At 30.9% G+C, this 15,013-nt stretch overlaps 2 protein-coding genes across 2 annotated transcripts; both read right to left on the bottom strand.

The window, feature by feature from the left end:
• Positions 1–2,501: 2,501 nt before the first annotated feature.
• LOC126777459 (UDP-glucosyltransferase 2-like) lies at positions 2,502–5,214 on the bottom strand. Its single transcript, XM_050500467.1, has 5 exons — positions 4,405–5,214; positions 4,054–4,276; positions 3,616–3,835; positions 3,279–3,494; positions 2,502–2,520 (listed from the first exon to the last, which is right to left on the bottom strand). The coding sequence occupies exons 1-5, from the start codon at positions 5,212–5,214 to the stop codon at positions 2,502–2,504; spliced, it is 1,488 nt and encodes a 495-aa protein (XP_050356424.1).
• Positions 5,215–8,865: 3,651 nt separating this feature from the next.
• Positions 8,866–11,578, bottom strand: LOC126777458 (UDP-glucosyltransferase 2-like). The gene is made up of 5 exons (XM_050500466.1): positions 10,769–11,578; positions 10,418–10,640; positions 9,980–10,199; positions 9,643–9,858; positions 8,866–8,884 (listed from the first exon to the last, which is right to left on the bottom strand). Exons 1-5 carry the CDS (start codon positions 11,576–11,578, stop codon positions 8,866–8,868), a joined length of 1,488 nt encoding a protein of 495 aa, XP_050356423.1.
• Positions 11,579–15,013: the final 3,435 nt, after the last annotated feature.

Genomic DNA, 15,013 nt, shown 5'->3' with positions numbered 1-15,013 from the left:
CAGTCAGGTGGACCGATGACCATAAGAAGGTACCGGCTGGATACGGAAGGCGGAGGACCGGGAGCTTTAGCGCACCTTGGGAGAGGCCTATGTTCAGCAGTGGACTAGGATTGGCTGTTAGTGATGATTGATGATCATACTTTAAAAAAGCGCACGGAGTTACATAATAATAGACTATGTTTGTCCCAATATTATTAACTAAAATAATGTGAAATTTGTAAAAATTGGATTAGTGGTTTTGCTAGAAATTGGAAAAACTACACAAACAAAACTTACAACTTTATAATATTATATAGGATAAGTTTTTTTTATCTATCTTATAATTAACATAAAACAAGGTTTTTTTTTTAATTTACTTCCTAAATTTTTGATGAAAATTACTACATTCGCAATGTAATAATTTTTAAACTATTTAGATTAGTATTAATGATGCAATCTAAAAACAGCAGACAAAGTCAAGTAGTTTTATTTTCTTTACATTACAAATAATATGTATAGATTAGATGAGTCACTTGTTACACGTAGTATAATTTTGTTTTGTACTAACTAAAATGCCAATTAAACTAACAAAGCAATAATGAAACTATGTATGAAAGATTTGTGACTTTCTACCCTTTCAGTTACCATTTTTATGTTAAATAAATTGTGACCCACAGACACAACTATTTCGGCTTATAAAAATCAAAATGTTCAATCAATATAGAAGCATTACACTTACTTATTGATTGTCAAAAAACTAACACCGGTTCGGAAAGAAACACCTCAGACCTAATAAGAACGGTAAAAGGAACTCAGCGGGATTCTTCTTTGTTTTCCAACCATTATTATTTACAGTGCTACTATACTAATATTTCTATTTGAAATAGCCTGCGTTCGTTTCATTCCCAAGGTGTGTTATCATCTAAGAAGTCATACATTTTATAATATCCTTCATACAAACTAGCGATCCTTAATCTAAGAGCGTTTGGTGACCACTTACCATCAGGTGGCCCATATGCTCGTCCACGTTCCTATTCTATAAAAAAAAAAAATGACTTTTTTCCAATTGAACGTTTTTTAGGATCCTGTAATACAAGCGTATACATTGCTCAATAAAGAAATTTTATTAACCGTGTGAAGTCGGGGAACATTCGTAACATACTCGCTTATACTTCGAACATATAATATAATATTTTTAACGTAGAATTAAAATGTAAATAAGTATTGCCTAAAAGACACTGAAATTCGAACCAGTAGTTTTAGAAACATTACGAAATATTTAAATAAGCGCGTGAAAAAATACATTCGCTCAGTACTGGAATGGCGGGTGGAATGGATCGCTTATTGTTTATATATTATTGTTTGAAAAATGTTCAGTATAAAATTCGTATTTTTATGATGTCTGGACGGGGAGGTAAATAATTAGTTTCAAATATTCTTATGTATAGAAGACTTCGGAACATAATTACGTATACCACTGAACTCCTCCTTAACCACTGGACAGTGTGGCTCCCTGGATGGCTTAGAATGATCCCGGTAGGTGAAATAAAAAAAAAATGAAATTCTTATTTCACCGGTTCAAAGTCGCGACGAGCAACAAGTAACATATAATAAGTAGAAATCTTAATCAGTATACAAAGAACCAATATTTGGAAAGAAGTAAATACAAAAAAAAAACCGATACAACTCATCAAGATTATTTTCTACAAAATAAATATTCGTAAAATGTTTGTTTAAATTTAATATTTTTGAAGTGAAAACTTCTTTAGGCGCTGGTTTATCGTAGGGGATAGATTCGTGGTTTCGCGGCAGAAAGTCGCTGAAAGTTCAAATAATTTAAGCATTGTGGAAATTAATGAGGATAATAATGATTGAAATTAATGTAAATACTAACAGTATATACCAATAATATAAGTGTTTTTTAACTATTATTTATTTAAATTAAGCTTGCGACCAAAGTTTGCGACATACTGTGTATTTAAAGTATATATATATATGTATATAATAAAAAGGGATAGAATTATTTCTTGGAATGCCAAAAATAAACCTTGACCCTATTATTATAGAATGAATTGTAAGTTATTGAGAAAATACAAAATTTACGAGCTTAAAAATTTAGACATCGGTTAACCGATCACCATGGAAATTGTAACTCGCTGCTAGATGGCGCTGCAGTGTAGCCCGTTTAGTAAGGACAGTAATATGACGTACTACGAACCTTAGGAGACGAGCAATAACTATAAATCTATCTACCACGAATCTACATAAATCGGTTCAGTGGTTTAGGAGTGAAAGCGTAACAGACATACAGAGTTAATTTTGTACTAATAATATTAGTTAGGGTTATAATCGTATTTTAAGACCAATATTCAATTTTAATATTCTAAATAAAACATATTATATACTTTACAGTTTTTTACTATCTTTCTTCCAACCGCCTGAAGTAACTTTTAATATAATACTATGTCCACGGCCGAAGGGCACGCCCTATTATTTAAGCCCCAAGGGTATAACGCTTTAGCTTACACTAACAAGGCGAAGCTGCAATTAGGGTATATATCCATTGATTGTAAATAATATATTTCCTTGCAATTGATCAACGATACTTCGAAGTTATTATTTAATTTTAAATTCTAATACTCTGTAATACAGTACATTAGTGATAAATTACTTAAGTGGTTCGTGTTTACTTACATTTCTAGCTACCTATTGTATATTCTATGTCATATTGACATTGAAGACTTATTAACTTATAATAAAATTATATTATAATAATAATTTATTTTAACCGTTATCCACCTACCTCTTATTTTGTGCCTAACAATCTACGTGCGGTCCGGGGGACCTCTCGTAGATTAGATTCAAATTCGGGTTAAAGGGTATAATTGAAACATTAGAATGAATAAAATACTTATTTTTACTCTAAAACTGTATTTTAAAGTCTCAAATAACATTCACTACAATAAAATCTCTTTTATTTTTTTATCCGTGGGTTTTTGCTATATGGTAGATATTATGCTGTGGTGATCTTACACACGATGATTACTATATTTTTTGCTTTTGAAATTTATTTTTACTCTAAAATTATCAAAAATAACACGTAAAGTAAAAACGAATGAGTTCATGAAAAATCACGCAATCATCTGTCACGCAAGCGATCCCACGACACATACACATATTTTAATTCGAAAATACGTTGCGGTCTCACATACCGAAGCTAGGTGTTTAAGGCTTAATGTCGTTTAATCTTAAAGCGAAGGTTATATTTAAAATTAGAAGCAATCAAACGTATCACAAACACTGTGACTGACAATAATGTCATTAAAGCAGTTAATACCAACAACACTATTTTCAGTTCATAATACTCAGTCCACGGTATGTTAGCTGCAGGAGTACGTCGGTATTCTACATCACTATGTCGTAGAACGTGTTCCGTCCACCACACTGCGCGCTCCAGTGTAGATTGTGGTTGATCATTCATAAAGCTGCGCAGCTTAGCAATATTTTTACGATAGCTGTAAACGATACATTAACCAATTAAAAAAACGTTCATGTGAGTGATTAAAACAACGTGCATCACAGAATCTTACTTGTATAATAAAGTAAAGAAAAAAAAACGGTATATTTTACAAATACCTTTCATCGTTTATTACAGTTTTAATAGCATCCGTAAGTTGTTCCTTGGTCAGTGTTTCTGTTAAAAGCCCTTTTCCAATATTAAATTTAACATATTGCTCAACATTAAACCATTGATCTCCAAGCATTGGTATACCAATAAGAGGCACACCAGCAGTTATAGCTTCATCCGTAGACTGTAAGCCCCCTTGTGTTATAAATAACTTGACTTTCGGATGCCCTAATTAAAAATAAATGCAATTATTTTATTAGTAGATATAGATCTAATGCAGCAAGTATTGCAATAAGTGGAACTCCAGCTTCATACGCCACCTTCTGCTATAAATAACTTGATTTTATGATCTCCTGATCGGAAAGACAATAAAATTGTTGTAATATAATTTGTTTTAAAAATATTGCATTAAGAAAATATATACTAGAAATGACGGTAATACTTACTTAACAAGTCAGCCTGTGGCAGCCATTTTGAAATCTTGACATTCATGGGTCGCCCTGGAAGCTCATTATTGTCCCATTTCCATAAAACATCATAAGGAAGTTGAGAAAATACATCATTAAATATTTTCAACGTCTCCGGTAGAAACATCGATGGCTTAACATTTGTCCCAAAACTAACGTATATGACTCCATTTTTCGATGAATCGAGATATAATTTCAAATCCTGAAAATTAATTTTTATGAAGATAATAATTTTACTTATTTTCAATTTAATGTTTTATAGTAAATGTGATTTATTACTTATATTCTTAAATATCGTCAGTACTAATTTATTAAATCATTTTATGATACCTCTGGTAACTCGCGTTGTGAATTTTGATGCAAGGATCCTAAATACAAGACATTAGGTGGAACAGGTCGATTGAAATCCCAAATGGGATGTACATTTACGAACATCATGCGAACATTTTGCCTTAGGTCATGCAAATCTGGCATGTCTGTACCAAGAATTGTCCTTAATACTTCATTTTCTGTTTCTTCATGTTTTTCGAGAATATACTTGGTCGAGTAATGAAAGTACAACTCTGTAATTTTGTCCCATATCGTTAAGTTATAAATTCTTTTGTGAAATGCATCAGGATAAATAAGAGAGTGAGATGCTGCTCCTATTGCATCGTACGCTAAAAGAATACCACTCAAGGAGCTAATTTCGATAACAGGCGCATTATATATATGTGAATATACAATAGCTGATCGTATCCAGGATTCCACAAATAACAAGTCAAATTTATTCTTATCACGAAGTAGCTTTTGAATTTCAGCAGACTTTAATTGCTTTACAACTAAATTGAAAAGCAAATCGGTAAGAAAACGGTAAAATTCTATTGGATCTTTCTCGTTTCCCCTTTCTCCGAAAGCCTTCCCGTGCTCATAAGAAATATCGTGCACGTTGATTTCAGTAAGGTTTTGCGGAGCTTGGCCGTTTGGAAACGCCGGATCTGTTGTTATCACTGTAACTTCATGTCCACGCCTAACAAGCTCTAACATTAGTGGACGAAACACAACTTGATGGCTTATAGAAGGCGTTGGAAACACTCCTAGTATTTTTGCAGTTTCACTTACAGTGAGCACAAATATTAAATTGACTATACGTAGAAGCATTTTCTACGTCTTGCGTTTAACATTTATTAATAATCGGAAAGGAACGCTTTTGTGACATTTATCTTATATACTTCTTTTTTGTAATTACGTATTAAAACGACTATAAAACCTGTTTTGGAGATAGGTGTAATAAAAAAAACGTCATTAATTCTATGCACATTACCATATTTATATAATAGGTACTTACAGTAGTAAAAGTTAAACAAAAATTATGTATTGGATCATCTTGGTGCAGCTCGCTACGTTATCATTTAGAGAATAATGTTGATGTAACTTTTTTTTTTAAAATTCATAATATTATGAAATACCTATTTTTAAATAAAGAATAAATTAATATTTTCTTCGTTTATTTTACAGTCGATAACAAGCAAGCTTTTTTTAAATATGGTAAGTAAAATTTGGAATTGAGTGTAGTTTTATTTATAATGAACTTAAATTAGATATTCACTTCATTATGCTAATCTAGAAACAAGATAGAGTTTCAAGTAGTTTTATACAAAATATGTTCAATAAAGGTTTTTAGACCGTCATTAGTGGACGAAACAACAACTTGAGGGCTTATGGAAGGCATTGGAAACTCTCCAAATATTTTTGTTGAATCAATTTCAGTGAACACGTATAGAAATTAGTTTAATATTGATTAGAAATTGAAAATAAACGCTTTTGCTGTTTTCTATATTATATACTCCTTTAGTTTTGCGATGAGAAAATATTTATTTTTATTATACAAGATAATTACACAATTATTATTATATTACGATTATATAGTATCGAAATTTTTAGAAATTAATGTTATATGTATCATCGAAAATAAGTAAAGTTAGATTAATCTATAATCTATAAATAGTATTTAGTACGTATAATTTATCGTTTGTTCATTGATGATACTAGAGCAAATATTTTTTTTACGTTAAAGTTTCAATCCTTTTTTTTCCTATAATAAACTTTCTAATACTACAAAATTTTCTTTGTTTTACTGCCAGTATCAAAAATCCAGCACAAATACAGTAAGCGAATAAGAAAAAGAAAAACATATCAAGACGTTTTTCTTGTATTTATCATAAAAAATAAAATCAGTTAATCAGTTTTGAGAGAATTGAAGAACGCTAGATGAATTATTCTTTATATACTTTTAAAGGACGTAGGGTGTCCAGTCAGGTGGACCGATGACCATAAGAAGGTACCGGCTGGATACGGAAGGCGGAGGACCGGGAGCTTTAGCGCACCTTGGGAGAGGCCTATGTTCAGCAGTGGACTAGGATTGGCTGTTAGTGATGATTGATGATCATACTTTAAAAAAGCGCACGGAGTTACATAATAATAGACTATGTTTGTCCCAATATTATTAACTAAAATAATGTGAAATTTGTAAAAATTGGATTAGTGGTTTTGCTAGAAATTGGAAAAACTACACAAACAAAACTTACAACTGTATAATATTATATAGGATAAGTTTTTTTTATCTATCTTATAATTAACATAAAACAAGGTTTTTTTTTAATTTACTTCCTAAATTTTTGATGAAAATTACTACATTCGCAATGTAATAATTTTTAAACTATTTAGATTAGTATTAATGATGCAATCTAAAAACAGCAGACAAAGTCAAGTAGTTTTATTTTCTTTACATTACAAATAATATGTATAGATTAGATGAGTCACTTGTTACACGTAGTATAATTTTGTTTTGTACTAACTAAAATGCCAATTAAACTAACAAAGCAATAATGAAACTATGTATGAAAGATTTGTGACTTTCTACCCTTTCAGTTACCATTTTTATGTTAAATAAATTGTGACCCACAGACACAACTATTTCGGCTTATAAAAATCAAAATGTTCAATCAATATAGAAGCATTACACTTACTTATTGATTGTCAAAAAACTAACACCGGTTCGGAAAGAAACACCTCAGACCTAATAAGAACGGTAAAAGGAACTCAGCGGGATTCTTCTTTGTTTTCCAACCATTATTATTTACAGTGCTACTATACTAATATTTCTATTTGAAATAGCCTGCGTTCGTTTCATTCCCAAGGTGTGTTATCATCTAAGAAGTCATACATTTTATAATATCCTTCATACAAACAAGCGATCCTTAATCTAAGAGCGTTTGGTGACCACTTACCATCAGGTGGCCCATATGCTCGTCCACCTTCCTATTGTATAAAAAAAAAAAATGACTTTTTTCCAATTGAACGTTTTTTAGGATCCTGTAATACAAGCGTATACATTGCTCAATAAAGAAATTTTATTAACCGTGTGAAGTCGGGGAACATTCGTAACATACTCGCTTATACTTCGAACATATAATATAATATTTTTAACGTAGAATTAAAATGTAAATAAGTATTGCCTAAAAGACACTGAAATTCGAACCAGTAGTTTTAGAAACATTACGAAATATTTAAATAAGCGCATGAAAAAATACATTCGCTCAGTACTGGAATGGCGGGTGGAATGGATCGCTTATTGTTTATATATTATTGTTTGAAAAATGTTCAGTATAAAATTCGTATTTTTATGATGTCTGGACGGGGAGGTAAATAATTAGTTTCAAATATTCTTATGAATAGAAGACTTCGGAACATAATTACGTATACCACTGAACTCCTCCTTAACGACTGGACAGTGTGGCTCCCTGGATGGCTTAGAATGATCCCGGTAGGTGAAATAAAAAAAAAATGAAATTCTTATTTCACCGGTTCAAAGTCGCGACGAGCAACAAGTAACATATAATAAGTAGAAATCTTAATCAGTATACAAAGAACAAATATTTGGAAAGAAGTAAATACAAAAAAAAAACCGATACAACTCATCAAGATTATTTTCTACAAAATAAATATTCGTAAAATGTTTGTTTAAATTTAATATTTTTGAAGTGAAAACTTCTTTAGGCGCTGGTTTATCGTAGGGGATAGATTCGTGGTTTCGCGGCAGAAAGTCGCTGAAAGTTCAAATAATTTAAGCATTGTGGAAATTAATGAGGATAATAATGATTGAAATTAATGTAAATACTAACAGTATATACCAATAATATAAGTGTTTTTTAACTATTATTTATTTAAATTAAGCTTGCGACCAAAGTTTGCGACATACTGTGTATTTAAAGTATATATATATATGTATATAATAAAAAGGGATAGAATTATTTCTTGGAATGCCAAAAATAAACCTTGACCCTATTATTATAGAATGAATTGTAAGTTATTGAGAAAATACAAAATTTACGAGCTTAAAAATTTAGACATCGGTTAACCGATCACCATGGAAATTGTAACTCGCTGCTAGATGGCGCTGCAGTGTAGCCCGTTTAGTAAGGACAGTAATATGACGTACTACGAACCTTAGGAGACGAGCAATAACTATAAATCTATCTACCACGAATCTACATAAATCGGTTCAGTGGTTTAGGAGTGAAAGCGTAACAGACATACAGAGTTAATTTTGTACTAATAATATTAGTTAGGGTTATAATCGTATTTTAAGACCAATATTCAATTTTAATATTCTAAATAAAACATATTATATACTTTACAGTTTTTTACTATCTTTCTTCCAACCGCCTGAAGTAACTTTTAATATAATACTATGTCCACGGCCGAAGGGCACGCCCTATTATTTAAGCCCCAAGGGTATAACGCTTTAGCTTACACTAACAAGGCGAAGCTGCAATTAGGGTATATATCCATTGATTGTAAATAATATATTTCCTTGCAATTGATCAACGATACTTCGAAGTTATTATTTAATTTTAAATTCTAATACTCTGTAATACAGTACATTAGTGATAAATTACTTAAGTGGTTCGTGTTTACTTACATTTCTAGCTACCTATTGTATATTCTATGTCATATTGACATTGAAGACTTATTAACTTATAATAAAATTATATTATAATAATAATTTATTTTAACCGTTATCCACCTACCTCTTATTTTGTGCCTAACAATCTACGTGCGGTCCGGGGGACCTCTCGTAGATTAGATTCAAATTCGGGTTAAAGGGTATAATCGAAACATTAGAATGAATAAAATACTTATTTTTACTCTAAAACTGTATTTTAAAGTCTCAAATAACATTCACTACAATAAAATCTCTTTTATTTTTTTATCCGTGGGTTTTTGCTATATGGTAGATATTATGCTGTGGTGATCTTACACACGATGATTACTATATTTTTTGCTTTTGAAATTTATTTTTACTCTAAAATTATCAAAAATAACACGTAAAGTAAAAACGAATGAGTTCATGAAAAATCACGCAATCATCTGTCACGCAAGCGATCCCACGACACATACACATATTTTAATTCGAAAATACGTTGCGGTCTCACATACCGAAGCTAGGTGTTTAAGGCTTAATGTCGTTTAATCTTAAAGCGAAGGTTATATTTAAAATTAGAAGCAATCAAACGTATCACAAACACTGTGACTGACAATAATGTCATTAAAGCAGTTAATACCAACAACACTATTTTCAGTTCATAATACTCAGTCCACGGTATGTTAGCTGCAGGAGTACGTCGGTATTCTACATCACTATGTCGTAGAACGTGTTCCGTCCACCACACTGCGCGCTCCAGTGTAGATTGTGGTTGATCATTCATAAAGCTGCGCAGCTTAGCAATATTTTTACGATAGCTGTAAACGATACATTAACCAATTAAAAAAACGTTCATGTGAGTGATTAAAACAACGTGCATCACAGAATCTTACTTGTATAATAAAGTAAAGAAAAAAAAACGGTATATTTTACAAATACCTTTCATCGTTTATTACAGTTTTAATAGCATCCGTAAGTTGTTCCTTGGTCAGTGTTTCTGTTAAAAGCCCTTTTCCAATATTAAATTTAACATATTGCTCAACATTAAACCATTGATCTCCAAGCATTGGTATACCAATAAGAGGCACACCAGCAGTTATAGCTTCATCCGTAGACTGTAAGCCCCCTTGTGTTATAAATAACTTGACTTTCGGATGCCCTAATTAAAAATAAATGCAATTATTTTATTAGTAGATATAGATCTAATGCAGCAAGTATTGCAATAAGTGGAACTCCAGCTTCATACGCCACCTTCTGCTATAAATAACTTGATTTTATGATCTCCTGATCGGAAAGACAATAAAATTGTTGTAATATAATTTGTTATAAAAATTTTGCATTTAGAAAATATATACTAGAAATGACGGTAATACTTACTTAACAAGTCAGCCTGTGGCAGCCATTTTGAAATCTTGACATTCATGGGTCGCCCTGGAAGCTCATTATTGTCCCATTTCCATAAAACATCATAAGGAAGTTGAGAAAATACATCATTAAATATTTTCAACGTCTCCGGTAGAAACATCGATGGCTTAACATTTGTCCCAAAACTAACGTATATGACTCCATTTTTCGATGAATCGAGATATAATTTCAAATCCTGAAAATTAATTTTTATGAAGATAATAATTTTACTTATTTTCAATTTAATGTTTTATAGTAAATGTGATTTATTACTTATATTCTTAAATATCGTCAGTACTAATTTATTAAATCATTTTATGATACCTCTGGTAACTCGCGTTGTGAATTTTGATGCAAGGATCCTAAATACAAGACATTAGGTGGAACAGGTCGATTGAAATCCCAAATGGGATGTACATTTACGAACATCATGCGAACATTTTGCCTTAGGTCATGCAAATCTGGCATGTCTGTACCAAGAATTGTCCTTAATACTTCATTTTCTGTTTCTTCATGTTTTTCGAGAATATACTTGGTCGAGTAATGAAAGTACAACTCTGTAATTTTGTCCCATATCGTTAAGTTATAAATTCTTTTGTGAAATGCATCAGGATAAATAAGAGAGTGAGATGCTGCTCCTATTGCATCGTACGCTAAAAGAATACCACTCAAGGAGCTAATTTCGATAACAGGCGCATTATATATATGTGAATATACAATAGCTGATCGTATCCAGGATTCCACAAATAACAAGTCAAATTTATTCTTATCACGAAGTAGCTTTTGAATTTCAGCAGACTTTAATTGCTTTACAACTAAATTGAAAAGCAAATCGGTAAGAAAACGGTAAAATTCTATTGGATCTTTCTCGTTTCCCCTTTCTCCGAAAGCCTTCCCGTGCTCATAAGAAATATCGTGCACGTTGATTTCAGTAAGGTTTTGCGGAGCTTGGCCGTTTGGAAACGCCGGATCTGTTGTTATCACTGTAACTTCATGTCCACGCCTAACAAGCTCTAACATTAGTGGACGAAACACAACTTGATGGCTTATAGAAGGCGTTGGAAACACTCCTAGTATTTTTGCAGTTTCACTTACAGTGAGCACAAATATTAAATTGACTATACGTAGAAGCATTTTCTACGTCTTGCGTTTAACATTTATTAATAATCGGAAAGGAACGCTTTTGTGACATTTATCTTATATACTTCTTTTTTGTAATTACGTATTAAAACGACTATAAAACCTGTTTTGGAGATAGGTGTAATAAAAAAAACGTCATTAATTCTATGCACATTACCATATTTATATAATAGGTACTTACAGTAGTAAAAGTTAAACAAAAATTATGTATTGGATCATCTTGGTGCAGCTCGCTACGTTATCATTTAGAGAATAATGTTGATGTAACTTTTTTTTTTAAAATTCATAATATTATGAAATACCTATTTTTAAATAAAGAATAAATTAATATTTTCTTCGTTTATTTTACAGTCGATAACAAGCAAGCTTTTTTTAAATATGGTAAGTAAAATTTGGAATTGAGTGTAGTTTTATTTATAATGAACTTAAATTAGATATTCACTTCATTATGCTAATCTAGAAACAAGATAGAGTTTCAAGTAGTTTTATACAAAATATGTTCAATAAAGGTTTTTAGACCGTCATTAGTGGACGAAACAACAACTTGAGGGCTTATGGAAGGCATTGGAAACTCTCCAAATATTTTTGTTGAATCAATTTCAGTGAACACGTATAGAAATTAGTTTAATATTGATTAGAAATTGAAAATAAACGCTTTTGCTGTTTTCTATATTATATACTCCTTTAGTTTTGCGATGAGAAAATATTTATTTTTATTATACAAGATAATTACACAATTATTATTATATTACGATTATATAGTATCGAAATTTTTAGAAATTAATGTTATATGTATCATCGAAAATAAGTAAAGTTAGATTAATCTATAATCTATAAATAGTATTTAGTACGTATAATTTATCGTTTGTTCATTGATGATACTAGAGCAAATATTTTTTTTACGTTAAAGTTTCAATCCTTTTTTTTCCTATAATAAACTTTCTAATACTACTAAATTTTCTTTGTTTTACTGCCAGTATCAAAAATCCAGCACAAATACAATAAGCGAATAAGAAAAAGAAAAACATATCAAGACGTTTTTCTTGTATTTATCATAAAAAATAAAATCAGTTAATCAGTTTTGAGAGAATTGAAGAACGCTAGATGAATTATTCTTTATATACTTTTAAAGGACGTAGGGTGTCCAGTCAGGTGGACCGATGACCATAAGAAGGTACCGGCTGGATACGGAAGGCGGAGGACCGGGAGCTTTAGCGCACCTTGGGAGAGGCCTATGTTCAGCAGTGGACTAGGATTGGCTGTTAGTGATGATTGATGATCATACTTTAAAAAAGCGCACGGAGTTACATAATAATAGACTATGTTTGTCCCAATATTATTAACTAAAATAATGTGAAATTTGTAAAAATTGGATTAGTGGTTTTGCTAGAAATTGGAAAAACTACACAAACAAAACTTACAACTGTATAATATTATATAGGATAAGTTTTTTTTATCTATCTTATAATTAACATAAAACAAGGTTTTTTTTTAATTTACTTCCTAAATTTTTGATGAAAATTACTACATTCGCAATGTAATAATTTTTAAACTATTTAGATTAGTATTAATGATGCAATCTAAAAACAGCAGACAAAGTCAAGTAGTTTTATTTTCTTTACATTACAAATAATATGTATAGATTAGATGAGTCACTTGTTACACGTAGTATAATTTTGTTTTGTACTAACTAAAATGCCAATTAAACTAACAAAGCAATAATGAAACTATGTATGAAAGATTTGTGACTTTCTACCCTTTCAGTTACCATTTTTATGTTAAATAAATTGTGACCCACAGACACAACTATTTCGGCTTATAAAAATCAAAATGTTCAATCAATATAGAAGCATTACACTTACTTATTGATTGTCAAAAAACTAACACCGGTTCGGAAAGAAACACCTCAGACCTAATAAGAACGGTAAAAGGAACTCAGCGGGATTCTTCTTTGTTTTCCAACCATTATTATTTACAGTGCTACTATACTAATATTTCTATTTGAAATAGCCTGCGTTCGTTTCATTCCCAAGGTGTGTTATCATCTAAGAAGTCATACATTTTATAATATCCTTCATACAAACAAGCGATCCTTAATCTAAGAGCGTTTGGTGACCACTTACCATCAGGTGGCCCATATGCTCGTCCACCTTCCTATTGTATAAAAAAAAAAAATGACTTTTTTCCAATTGAACGTTTTTTAGGATCCTGTAATACAAGCGTATACATTGCTCAATAAAGAAATTTTATTAACCGTGTGAAGTCGGGGAACATTCGTAACATACTCGCTTATACTTCGAACATATAATATAATATTTTTAACGTAGAATTAAAATGTAAATAAGTATTGCCTAAAAGACACTGAAATTCGAACCAGTAGTTTTAGAAACATTACGAAATATTTAAATAAGCGCATGAAAAAATACATTCGCTCAGTACTGGAATGGCGGGTGGAATGGATCGCTTATTGTTTATATATTATTGTTTGAAAAATGTTCAGTATAAAATTCGTATTTTTATGATGTCTGGACGGGGAGGTAAATAATTAGTTTCAAATATTCTTATGAATAGAAGACTTCGGAACATAATTACGTATACCACTGAACTCCTCCTTAACGACTGGACAGTGTGGCTCCCTGGATGGCTTAGAATGATCCCGGTAGGTGAAATAAAAAAAAAATGAAATTCTTATTTCACCGGTTCAAAGTCGCGACGAGCAACAAGTAACATATAATAAGTAGAAATCTTAATCAGTATACAAAGAACAAATATTTGGAAAGAAGTAAATACAAAAAAAAAACCGATACAACTCATCAAGATTATTTTCTACAAAATAAATATTCGTAAAATGTTTGTTTAAATTTAATATTTTTGAAGTGAAAACTTCTTTAGGCGCTGGTTTATCGTAGGGGATAGATTCGTGGTTTCGCGGCAGAAAGTCGCTGAAAGTTCAAATAATTTAAGCATTGTGGAAATTAATGAGGATAATAATGATTGAAATTAATGTAAATACTAACAGTATATACCAATAATATAAGTGTTTTTTAACTATTATTTATTTAAATTAAGCTTGCGACCAAAGTTTGCGACATACTGTGTATTTAAAGTATATATATATATGTATATAATAAAAAGGGATAGAATTATTTCTTGGAATGCCAAAAATAAACCTTGACCCTATTATTATAGAATGAATTGTAAGTTATTGAGAAAATACAAAATTTACGAGCTTAAAAATTTAGACATCGGTTAACCGATCACCATGGAAATTGTAACTCGCTGCTAGATGGCGCTGCAGTGTAGCCCGTTTAGTAAGGACAGTAATATGACGTACTACGAACCTTAGGAGACGAGCAATAACTATAAATCTATCTACCACGAATCTACATAAATCGGTTCAGTGGTTTAGGAGTGAAAGCGTAACAGACA

This window comes from Nymphalis io, chromosome 23 (genome assembly GCF_905147045.1).
Source record: "Nymphalis io chromosome 23, ilAglIoxx1.1, whole genome shotgun sequence".
In the NCBI taxonomy this organism is placed as follows: domain Eukaryota; kingdom Metazoa; phylum Arthropoda; class Insecta; order Lepidoptera; family Nymphalidae; genus Nymphalis; species Nymphalis io.
This window is presented reverse-complemented; position numbering and strand designations above follow the sequence as displayed.

Bases quoted from the DNA above. Each gene is read 5' to 3' on its own strand.
- LOC126777459 (XM_050500467.1), bottom strand. From the start codon at position 5,214: ATGCTTCTACGTATAGTCAATTTAATATTTGTGCTCACTGTAAGTGAA. The intron at 3,836-4,053 runs GTAAGTATTACC...ATTTTTAATTAG, and splicing joins GCCACAGGCTGACTTGTTAA to GGCATCCGAAAGTCAAGTTA. The intron at 3,495-3,615 runs GTATTTGTAAAA...TATCGTTTACAG, and splicing joins ACTGTAATAAACGATGAAAG to CTATCGTAAAAATATTGCTA.
- LOC126777458 (XM_050500466.1), bottom strand. From the start codon at position 11,578: ATGCTTCTACGTATAGTCAATTTAATATTTGTGCTCACTGTAAGTGAA. The intron at 10,200-10,417 runs GTAAGTATTACC...ATTTTTAATTAG, and splicing joins GCCACAGGCTGACTTGTTAA to GGCATCCGAAAGTCAAGTTA. The intron at 9,859-9,979 runs GTATTTGTAAAA...TATCGTTTACAG, and splicing joins ACTGTAATAAACGATGAAAG to CTATCGTAAAAATATTGCTA.